Raw genomic sequence first — 12,153 nt, 5'->3', positions numbered from 1 at the left:
ATGAAGTTTGCTTTTGAAAAGTTTTTCACTGTGGTTTCTTTGACCGGGGGTGGGGATGGAATGTGGATATCCAGAGTGATTCGTTTATGGTCAGATCTAATCAGCGAGGAGTTGACCTCCGGTGTGGAACACCGATCGCCCATGTTGGTGATGACCAGGTCCAATATGTTGTCACCTCTGGTGGGGGTGTTGACCATTTGATCCAGGGCGCTAGTTTATAAATTCTAGGAAATGTTGGGCAAGGGAGTTAGTACTTGAGTAGTTCTCCCAGTTAATGTTTGCGTAACTGAAATCACCCAATATCAGGTTGTTTTTTGTTAGGACCTTTATGTTTCCCAATGTTTCCAGAAATGTGGAATGGGGGTCCTGGGACATGGTGGGTGATCTGTAGCAAGTTACAATTTGGATTGCAGTTTTGCCTGTTGTTAGTTGCACGTGGATGATCTTTGAAGCATTGTGCTGTGCCACTACCCTGGAGGTGTGGGTATCCTTGATGAATATGGATACGCCCCCACCTATTGTATTTCGGTCCGGGTTTTGTGGCCGAAATGTATGGTATGAGTTGTAGCCTAGTAGTGCAGGGTGCTCTCTGGAGTCTTAAACCCTCAAGTAGATTTTTGTCAGAAGATTGAAGGGGACGATTTGGGAGGTAGTGGTGGAGAATTGTGTGTTAAGAGAAGTTGAGTATAATTTAGTTGGTGGGATAATTCTAGCTAGTTTAGAGTTTTTAGAGAAGAACAATAATGTGTTCTGTCATTTATATGAGCTGCAAATCTAGCTACCTGATTGTAACAGCATTCTAGTTTAGGTTTTAGGGTGGCTTGGCCATTAGTCAGGATGGGAGAACCATATAGAGAGGGAGAGAAGCATGCAGTGTCAAGAGTGACTCTAGTGGATGCAGTAAGGAAGTTTTTGGCTCTATATCGCATTCATATTTTTTGTGAGTTTTTTTTATATTGCTCTATATATGGAGGTCATATTTGAAGTTCTCATCTATTGTAACCCCCCCCCGGCAGAGTTGTATGGGGCACTACTTCAACTGGCATATTGTTTAGGAATGTGATAAAATTATTTTTCTCATGGGTACATGATTTGTGGGGAAAGTAAAAGGAGTTTGGCTTTCTTTGGATTAAGAAGGAGTTGGTGGTTATAAAGCCAGTTTTCAATAGAGTTAAAGGCATGTTGTGTAATCTCTTCTAAATTTTCTAGATTGTCAGAGAGACAGATTAGGGTGGAATCATCTGCATACTGTACAAGGCATGCTTGTTGTATAGAGGTATGAAGATTGTTTATAAAGATATTAAATAGAAAAGGACCAAGGATAGAGCCTTGTGGTACACCTGTAATGATGGGGTAGGTAAGGGGAAAGTGTAAAATTCCATTTGACTGCCTAGTAGTGTTCTGACAGGTAATGTATTAAACCTCTAAAGAGTAAGTTGTGAGATATCTATTTAAATATCTGTAATAGAAATTTTTTATGAGACACAGGGGCAAAATCTTTTAATAAGTATAGGAATAAGGACGATATGAGTTTACCACTATCCGTTGCTTTATTTATTTTATCTGTAAAAGTAAGAAGGGTAGCTGTCATGTTCTTGGCATGTCTAAAACCATGTTGAGTATCGGTTAGTAATTGTTCTTTAAGAGATGCAGGAGTAGTTGTTTATGGACACATTTTTCCAATGTTTTTGAGAGGGTGGATAAGATGGCAGTGGGTCTGACATTAGGTATCTTGGTAAGAAGTGCCACCTTTGTGGAGCATGATGATATGGCATTTATTCCAGATGGTAGGATTATAGGATTCCTGTACTGACCTGATTATAAGGATGGAGACTGGATATGCAATGGCATTAGCAACCATTTTGAAATATTTGCAGAGGATAACCAGGGTTTAAGTTTGGATAATATTTTTTTTATGAATGAGGCGGCAGCTGGTTTTAGTGTGAGGGTATTAGAGGATGGGGTTAGACATGAGTCATTGGAGTCAGGAAAGGATTAAAGTGCTGTAGGTTTGTGGTATTTTAAGTTTCTGTCACTCTTTCCATGCCTTGTCTCTTTATTTTGCATAAGACTTCTACTCTGATTAGTTAACAAGGGGTAATGTTAGACTTTAATTTCTTCCTACATAGTGATGCAAGGCTGTTTAGGATGTTTAAAGTTGAATTGATCCTTTCTACTGCCTCATCTAGTGGCAAGGCTTTTAGAATAATTAAGTTAACTGAGTTCATAGCAGCTAAAATGATTCAGGGTTACATTTTGTGAGATTACAAGTTTTTTTTTATACTTGTTGTTTGGTATTGAGTAAGACATCTGATAGCATATGCAGGGCATTGATCACTAAGGGATACAGGGAGGGTTTCTGATGCAGTATAGTTGCAAGAATCAGAGACCAGAAACCAGTTAATAATGGAGCTAGAGTCCTGAGATTTGTTGTAGTAAGTAAGAGAAGTAATGAGCTGTTTGAAGCCATGAAGGTTGACACTAGAAGAAGGATAGTTAGGAGGGAAACTACACCAATTGCTGTTGATGTTCCATAGAATGGCTCTTTCATTGGTAATATTGTGTGAAATCCAGTAAAGGATGTTTTCAAGGGTGTTTCTGCCAGTCTTATTTCCGGTTGGGATATATAGAGCAATTATACAAAGGAGATTGTAGTCATTTAATTTTATGCAGGAGATCAGTAGCTCTGCATTACTGAGTTTGAGCAGATTTTTTTAAGGGGAGAAATTTTATGGTAGAAGATAGCTACCTCTCCAGATTTTTTGTTTAACCTGTCAGCTCTAATAATGCTATATCATGGTGAAAGAATTTGAGTCTTTCATATGAGATTTTAGCCATGTCTCAGGAAGGACGATAACCAATGTATAATGAGAGTTCCAGGCATGCAGTTCAGTGATTTTATTACAAATGATATATATAAATATATATATATATATATATATATATATATATATATATATATATATATATATACTCTTATATGGGTATATGTATATACCCTTGAAGGTAAAGTATAGTCATTTGGAGTTCTTATGTGGGTGATAGAGTGGGTGGTGATTTGAAAGAGGGTCTGGGTTAGGGTGTATGTCACCACATCGTTTAATTCTCTAAGAATGTTGGAGGGAGTGAAGTCATTTTATAATGACTATTTTTATTTTTACTTTTTGCTTTGTTCTGGGGTGATACTAAGGAGATGTAAGCATTTCGTATTTAAAGTAATGAATAAGTGAGCTGCTAAATATATGTGGAGCAATTTCTGGTGAAGAATTTTAGGGCTATCAAGGTCAGATTGGGGATTAGAGTTAATCTTTAGGGAGAAAATAAAGGTTAGGTATATAACTGGATCATCAATGTACAGTAGAAGGTTGGACACACCACTGTTATAACCTAAATCTTCTAGGGTGGCTTGAACTACCTAGCCTATTTTATACAACCAGCTTATAGTGGCATATAAAGTACTCAACCAATCTGAAAATACACCTGCACTTTAAAACATCATTAGCCCCTACAGGAACCTCAGGCCACTTCGCTCATCTAACAGACTGCTGGTTCAAACATTCAAAAACCAATAACTCAGCTGGGGACTCCCTGTTTGCCAACTCTGTCGGCAAAATTTGGAATTCCCTTCCTGATGACCTTACTCTAGTATCCTCACTAACCCAATTCAAAAAAGTCTCAGACAACATTTTAATACACACTGGTTATGTCCTTGTTCTAATCCTGAATAGCTCCTTTCTATAATTGTGTGCCAAACAGTACTTTATACTACATACAAGCTGTGACATAATTGTTAGTTTAGATACTTTATATAAGTTTAATAATGATCGAATGCATAACTTGCTTGACTGAACATGTATTGATATTATGATTTTTCCTGTATTATTTTTTCCGTATGATGTGTTTGAAGCTTTTCTCCCCGGGCCTCTGCTGAAAATGGACATGTATCCAGTTAGACTATCCCGGTCAACAAATGTAAAATAAAATTAAATAAATAAATAAATTAGAGGGAACAGTATTAACAAAGGCAGAATACAGAAGAGGTATGAGAGCCAAACAGATGCCTTGGTTTAAACAGAGCATTACTATTCAGCTGAAACTGTTTCTTTTTCCTCCTCTAGAAACATTTGAAGGAAATGTTCCCAATTGAGGCTGGGGACATTAATGCCAAGGACAGAATCCTTCCATATCTACCTGGTAAGAAAGACATGCTGGAAACTTTGATCTCATTATTTCATTTTGGAATTGCTTATGTGTTTGTGTTTTAACCACAGATTATTCCTCAGAAAAAATGTTTGTAATATCTCAAATTTGTTTTCACTATGGCACATTTAGTGGTATATCTACCTTTGAAGCAAAAGGTTGTGGGTTCTATTCTCTTGCTGGAATTGAGCCATAACTGAAATGTTGACATTTGAGTAGAAGGGATTACTCAAATGATGAAATGTACAGTGGTTTTGGATGAGGTATTAAACCAAGGGAAGGTATGTCCTTTCAGAGACTGTTTTATCAGAAGGTGTTTATCCTATCCATTAAACTGGTATTATTTATATACTTATTTTGTGTGTGTGTGTGTGTGTCTGAAACTGCCATTGAAGTGACAGTTGAATTTCATTTCTGTTTGGTGTGTTTTTTAACATTGTATGACCTACTGACCTGGTGCTGTAGTTTTATTTTTTGGTTTGTAATCACAGTGCACATCTAATGCAGAGGCAGACTTTTCATGTACATGATCTTTGTTTTTTTCTTTACAGTTATGTGACCATGGTGTTAGTATATTTAAGGAAAACGCTTTTAGGAAGCAAAGCCCCCATTGTCAGTTTACATGAAAGATTGCCTCCCTTTCAAAAAAAAGTTTTTTTTTCTCAAGCTGAATTTTTTGCCCTTAAAAATTAAACGTTGTTATGCTTTCAATTATTAGGTCTTTAATTTAATGACATGAATACTAAACCAGTGTTTCTTGTTCTCCTGCTGGGCTGGTACTATTCAGGTAGGTAAGCAGATAATAGCAAAATAACCCAAAGTACTATCTGCAGGAAAAAGGGGAATTTCATTTTGTCTGTACCAGTATTCTCCTTTCCATAAAATAGTTACATAGAAATTCTGGGCTGGTGATGGCATTCATACTGTCTCCTGCCACAAATTTGCAGAGAGGGATAAAGTTCTGACTATGCCCCCCCCCCCCCCCAGATGACCTGAGTTCAGTTAATTGCTTAGGTGCCTCTTGGAGCTGGCTTGGTGAAGAAAAGATTTGGGCTTTGAGTCGTCTCTCTTCAGAAAGGAGGCTGCAGGATCACATGCTTGGGGCACATATTCCCATAGCTGAATCCTCGATATAGTCCTATGTTATATGGGTTGGAGACGGTGACATTGACAAAAAGGCAGGAGTCAGAGCTTGACGTGGCAGAGTTGAAGATGTTAAGATTTGCACTGGGTGTGATGAGGATGGACAGGATTAGGAAGAGGCAAGATTATGTTGGTTTGGACATGTGCTGAGGAGGGATGCAGAGTATATTGGGAAAAAGATGCTAAGGATGAAGCTGTCAGGTAACAAGAAAAGAGGAAGGCCTAAAATATGGATGTGGTGAGAGAGGACATGCAGGTGGTCGGTGTGACAGAGCAAGATGCAGAGGACAGGAGGAAATGGAAACAGATGATCCGCTGTGGCGACCCCTAACAGGAGGAGCTGAAAGAAGAAGAAGAAGAGCATTGGATTCAAGGGGACAGGGATGTCATATGTCACTAGCAGAAATAGACATTGGATTCAAGGGGACAGGGATGTCATATGTCACTAGCAGAAATAGGGGACACCCCCTTACTGACACAAAAAGTACACCAAACCCTGGGTGTGTTACTAGACATGCACAAAGGGATTAGAGTAGCAAATGTCCAAACAACCTCTGCTGGACACCTAAATGATGGCCCCCCTCAATTATCTCATAATATTATATGGAGAAAGTGGGCCAATTAACAGACAAAGGATCTAATTGTATGCAGGCAGCAGGTGGGAAAAATCTTAAAAAAGTTGACTGTAATGTACTTCACAATGCATTGCTTGAAAACTGTTGCATAAGTACACTACATTTTTCTTCTTTTACTTTGCCTTCATTCTTCAGTAGTTCACCCCGTGTAATAAGAATCCTTGAGTTCCCACAGCTCAACAGCTAGTTTGTTCAGTTTAATTCTTGTATCAGGCGAAATTATTTACTTTTACATTCCATGTTTAACAAACTCATGTGGACCAGGCATGGCAACGACTGGCTTACTTGAAGCATGCCAGTATAGGTTCATAGATGTGTAAGACTAACAAACACTGGGGCTTTTATAAGCCTAGCTAAATGTATCTTTCAAGTTTATGTGCCTTGGGGGATATTTTAAGAGTTATATGTAACCTAAGGCAAGAGTTACAGGCTGCCTGCTATGGTATCCTTTACTATGTCCTGCATTTGATCTTGTCAGCTGTGTCTTTGCAGAACATGTCACTTCGGCTTTTCTATAAAACACTCAGATCTGATGTTGTTAATCTTCACCTAATCCTTGATGGTGTGTTTGGTTCCGAACCCTTGGAACCGACTAAGCTGTTATTTTCCAGCTCGTGCTCTACAAACTCTTGAGCCCGGCTCTACCCATAATGCTCCTCACAAAGATTACCCCAGATCTCGTTTGCTGCATCACAGACCAGATGTGCCTTCATTATGTCTCGAGCCTTGGCGAATATTTGTGAGTTATTAAACTTATATATAAATATATATATCTATATCTATATATATATATCTATATATATATATATATATATATATATATATATATATATATATATATATATATATATATATATATATATATATATATATATATATATATACTGCGGTGGTGGTGCTGCAGTAGTGTTGTCGCCTCACAGTAAGACATTGCTCCGTTCGATTCTCAGTTAGAGCGTCTTATGTGTGGTGACATGCGTGAATGGGCGTTCCTTCGTTGAAGGTTGTGCATCAGGCCTGGCAAGTCGGCACGTAAAAATCTACTGCCAATTATTAGCGGACCGGAGTTCCGCTGTGGCGACCCCTAACCGGGAAAAGCCGAAAGACACAACATATATATATATATATATATATATATATATATATATATATATATATATATATATATATATATATATCTTTCCCTAACAATTTCTTGTAGTTAAGTCTATCTACCTTATCTAGCTACCCGCTCCTCTTCTGCTCTTTTTCTCTTACCGTGAGGTAATTTTTTCTCCTTACCATTGTTGATATCTCTTTCTTACCCTTAAGGTATTCTCATTACCATCATTGGTATTTCTTTCCTCTTTGCACTCCTATAAAAAAAATATCTGTCTCTCTCTTATTTTTTTGTTCTACCTTCAATTATGTCTCAGAAGAAACAATCTCCAATGAAACGTAAGGGCTTTTCAGGTTTCAAGAGATGTACTAAATATGAGGGGAAAATGCCCAACTCTGAAGGGCATACCCTGTGTGTGTGTATTGTTTAGATGAAATACATTTGCAAGAGAATGGTGCTATGTGTCACGGGTTTTCTTCCTGTACCTTAATGGAAAGAAAGAACAAGCTTTTATTGAAAGGCCTGTTAAAGTCTCCTTTTGAGGAGGCCATTGCTGGATCTAGAGAGAAAACTGTGGAAGCGGGAACTTCTTCCCACAGTTCAAAAAGGAGACCTTCTTCAGTTCCGAGTTCTTTGGAACCAGTGAGAAAAATTTCTAAACTTCTCCAGCACCGAAAAGCTCTTTGGCACCCGGAGAATTATCGGTGCCTAGCAAGACACCTTTGGAACTCTCTGATGCCTCGGCAGTGGCTCTGACTGAGCCATCAGTACCCAAGACTTCAGATTTATATACTGCACCAAGGATGTTGTATTCTCCTTCTGTGGACCCTTTTAAAGATACCCCTTTTGTGGAAGTCAGATGGTCCAGATCTCCTTCCACTGTATTGGTGAGGTCTACTAAAAGTTTATCGGAACAGGACATTATGAGGTTAGTGGATCAGCTCCTAGTGTCAAGAGGATTTACTTCAGTTCCCAGCCAATCTGGCATAAAAAATGCTCATTCCATGACACCTACATACACTAGTCCTCCAACTCTATCAGAGCCCTTGGAGTCTTCGGTTCTGACAGTCCTGCTGCCGACTAATTCGGTTCTGACAGCCTCCCCATCTTTGGTTTCGACTACAGCCCTGAGTCTTTTCAGATCTTCTGCACCAGGGGACTCCCAAGGTCAGGACTCGATGGTCAGTTCTGGAATGCACGATATCCTTTCGGATCTGAGCCATCCATGCTTCTCAGAGCATCGGCCCTTGTAGTTCAGACTCAGGCTCTAGGTGTGTAGGTGGTCTTCTTGGTGCAGGGTGTGACCCCGGTTCTGAAACAGTCCTTTTCAGTTCTGGGCTCCCACCCCTCTACAGAGGGGGCCTGCCTTCCGTATCATGGAGAAGGCACTATCCCTTGGGGATTCTTAGTCGTTGCCTTCCCTATTGTGACAAATATCTTCCCCTTCCTCTCTGCCAGAGCTGCCATTGACCTCATCCCCCGGACAGAGGGCACAAAAGCCCCAGATTAACTCCCACCCTGGTGGTTACCTCTTTGGAAACTTTTCTGCAACTTCCCCCCCGAATAAGAGCCATTCAGAGCATCATTCGGCAGTGCACCCTTTGACGGATCTATGCTTTTTGGCCCAAAAGTTAAGGAAACTCTGACCAGAAGTGAGTAGGATGGCAAGATCCTGTCTGCCATGGACATACGTTTCTCTACCCCTTAGCGACCCTACTCAAGGAATCAGAGGAGTCGGAGACTATGGTTCAAGAAATCCAAATGGCCTTTCTATGACTCACATGGTAAGGATTTGCCCCAGGCCAGAGGGTTAAACAATAGAAGATGCCGCCCTAGGGGTCAGAATGGAAATCAAATATAGGGGTCCAGGGAATCCTTCTCTGGTACTTCCTATCAGCATCCCTGAATGGATGCCTGATTGTCTTCCTCTGGAGGCAGTCAGGGGACAATTATCCCTGCACCTACAAGCCTGGCAAATAATAACCTTGTACAGATGGGTGAACGGAATAATATCCAGAGGCTACCAAATTCCCTTGTTCGTGAACCCCAAACCTCAGAAAAAACTCCCAGATGTTTCACACAATCAAAGGGAGGCAGCAGCTTTGGAAATCCAAAAGCTGCTAGACAAAAGAGTCATCCAAGAAGTCCCACCAGACCAGATAGGATCTGGGGTTTACTCAAAGATTCTTTTTAGTGCCTAAAAAACAGGGGACTGGAGACCGATTTTGGATCTCAGCCGATTCAACAAATCAGTCCACCAAACCAAATTCTGGATGGTTTCGGTACAAGCCATACTTCTTTTCTTGGAAAAGGTGAGTGGATGTGCTTGATAGACCTCAAGGATACTTATTACTACATAAAGATGGAAAAAAGCTCCAGAAGATTTCTACACTTCTGGCTAGGAGCCAGTCACTACCAATTCAGAGTACTACCCTTTGGACTCAACACAGCCCCCAGACTGTTTACCAAATGCATGGCAGTGGTTGCAGCTCATCTCAGACTGCATGGCTTTTGAGTCTTTCCATACCTCGACGACTGGCTCCTCACTACTACCACCAGGCATCACTTAGAAATGACAAGAGACTGTACCATGTCTGTTTGCACATCCCTAGGCATTTCAATAAATTTCAAGAAATCCCAACTACAACCCACACAATGTCTGGATTTCATAGGGGTGCAAATGAACACTGTCTCTGGAATAGCTTCCCTTCCTCCAGAAAGACTGCTATGCATCAGAGCTGTGGTGAGACAGATTATTCAAAATGACAGAGTCCCAGCAAGATTAATTCTTCAAACCTTGGGTTCAATGGCTGCCACAATCGCTCTGGTTCCCCTTGCAAGATTTCATATGCGAATATTACAGTGGTTACTAGCAACATAGTGGTCTCTAGCTCATCAACCAATGTCTTATCAAATTCTAATAACCAATCTCTGCAAACAAGAGCTCAAATGGTGGCTTCATCCAGATCAGATTCTCCTGGACCAACCTTTCACTCTACCTCAACCCCAAGCCATAGAGACCATGGATGCTTCCCAGATAGGGTGGGGGGGAATTATCTGGGAAAGACAGTTCAAGGCACATGGTCCCAACTGGAGGCAAACGTGCACATTAATGTTCTAGACATGAGGGCAGTGCTATTAGCATTACAAGCATTCCAGGATTCCCTTCCTCTAGGAACAGTCGCAGTTCAAACAGACAACGTGTCAGTGGTCTGGTACATCAACAAACAAGGGGGAACCAAGTCATATCCACTATATCAAGAGGCACTCAGAGTGTGGAAATGAGCAATTTCTTCAATTGCTTTCTCATAGCAATGCACATTCTGGGAAGTTCAAATGTGATAGCAGACAAATTGAGCAAGACTATTCTCATGCCTCACGAGTGGTCCCTGAATCCATTAGTGGAGGACAAGATTTTCTGTTGATTGGGACAATCTTGCTGTAACCTCTTTGCTTCTCCCCTGAACAACAAATGCAGAAGGTACTTTTCCCTAATCCCTCCATTGGGTAGTTACCCAGGGACTCTCTTCTACACAGTTGGCCACCCGGTCTACTATATGCCTTTCCCCCAATTCCGTTAATCTCTCAGTTTCTGAAGAAAGCAAAAAGGATGAAGAAGAAAGCAAAAAGGATGAAGAATACCATAATCCTCATTGCCCCATTCTGGCCTTGACTAGTCTGGTTTCCCTTCCTTTGGCCTCATCTGCTACAGAAAGCATGGACTCTGGACCCAGTCAAGACCTGCTAACTCACCCAGAAGGCATGGTTCACCCAAACTTGCAACACCTCAAACTTACAGTGTGGTTTCTCCAATTCCCATGATTGCCAGGCAAGCCTCTCTCATCACCCATCCAACGTATTATTATTGTGCATCATAAACCTACAACTAGAAAACTTTACCTGAGAAAATGGAGAAGATTTAGCATATGGGCTTTAAATAAGGGACTTGATCCCTTCAATGCTCCAATTGAATACATATTGGACTTCTTGAATACTCTCTCTTTCAGTCTGGTTCCTCTACTTCAACTATAAAAGTTCAGTTGGCGGCAATCTCTAATTTTCATACTGGACATAATGACTCTTCAGTAATATCCCATAAGCTCTCCAGAGCCATCCTGAAAGAGTTGTCCTTCTTAAGACCCCCTCTTAAAGATCTGGTTCCTCCATGGGATTTGACAGCAGTCCTACAAGCATTAACTCAAAGGCCCTTTGAACCAGCTGATTCTTGCCAATTAAAATTTTTCACTTGGAAGACTAGTAGCCATGACCTCTACAAGGAGAGTCTCTGAGTTACAGGCTCTATCATGCAAATTTCCCTATTTAATTTTTCATAAAGACAGGGTTCAACTAAGAACAAATCCCTCATTTCTTCCAAAAGTGGCTACTGAATCCAATATCAACCAGACCATACAGTTACCAACCTTTTTCCCTAATTTCACCAATAAAGGAGAATATGCTCTGCATTTGCTAGATGTTCATAGACAGTTGTGCTTTTATCTCCACAAAACTAAGGAATTCCGTAAATCCACCCAATTATTTGTGGCTTTCCTTTCCTTAAAAATGGGTTATGCAGTCTCCAAAGTTACCTTGGCTAAGTGGTTGTGAGACTGTATTTCTTTCATATATCAATCTCAAGGATTTCAACTTCACAAAACAGTTAAAGCTCATTCTATGAGGGCTGTTGCCACATCAGCAGTTTTTCATGCAAGAGCTTCTCTAGATGACATTTGTGCAGCAGCTACTTGGTCCTCTCACCATACCTTCATTGCACATTACAAACTAAAACAAATCTCGAGAGGTTGAGCATCCTTTGGTTCTATGGTGCCTCGGAATATTCTTCCGTGAGACATCCCAAGGTACATAAGTTGCTGGGGATTCTGTTCCACCATCAATGCTTAGGTGAAGATTAACAACATCAGATAAAGAAGTTATGTCTTACCATAACGTTCCATCTGTGTTGTTCATCTTCACCAATCCTTGACATACCCTCCCACCATCCCCTATCCTAAGTCTCTTAGCAGGCCTCACTGATTCTGATCCAGTTTCTCATCAAGAATCCATAGATGGCCTCATCTT

General features: G+C 40.4%; 1 protein-coding gene across 1 annotated transcript in view; it reads left to right on the top strand.

Annotated features, from left to right (window-relative positions):
* Positions 1 to 12,153, top strand: part of NCF1 (neutrophil cytosolic factor 1) — a 277,900-nt gene that overhangs the window by 35,205 nt on the left and 230,542 nt on the right. The window contains exon 3 of the mRNA XM_044054133.1: positions 4,119 to 4,194. Within this exon, the coding sequence (XP_043910068.1) occupies positions 4,119 to 4,194 (76 nt within the window). The remainder of the gene's footprint in view (positions 1 to 4,118; positions 4,195 to 12,153) is intronic.

The sequence above is a fragment of the Protopterus annectens genome, chromosome 13.part0, assembly GCF_019279795.1.
Source record: "Protopterus annectens isolate FY-2018-M chromosome 13.part0, PAN1.0, whole genome shotgun sequence".
NCBI lineage: Eukaryota > Metazoa > Chordata > Ceratodontiformes > Protopteridae > Protopterus > Protopterus annectens.
The sequence above is the reverse complement of the archived record's forward strand: the minus strand, read 5'-3'. Positions and strand labels throughout refer to the sequence as shown.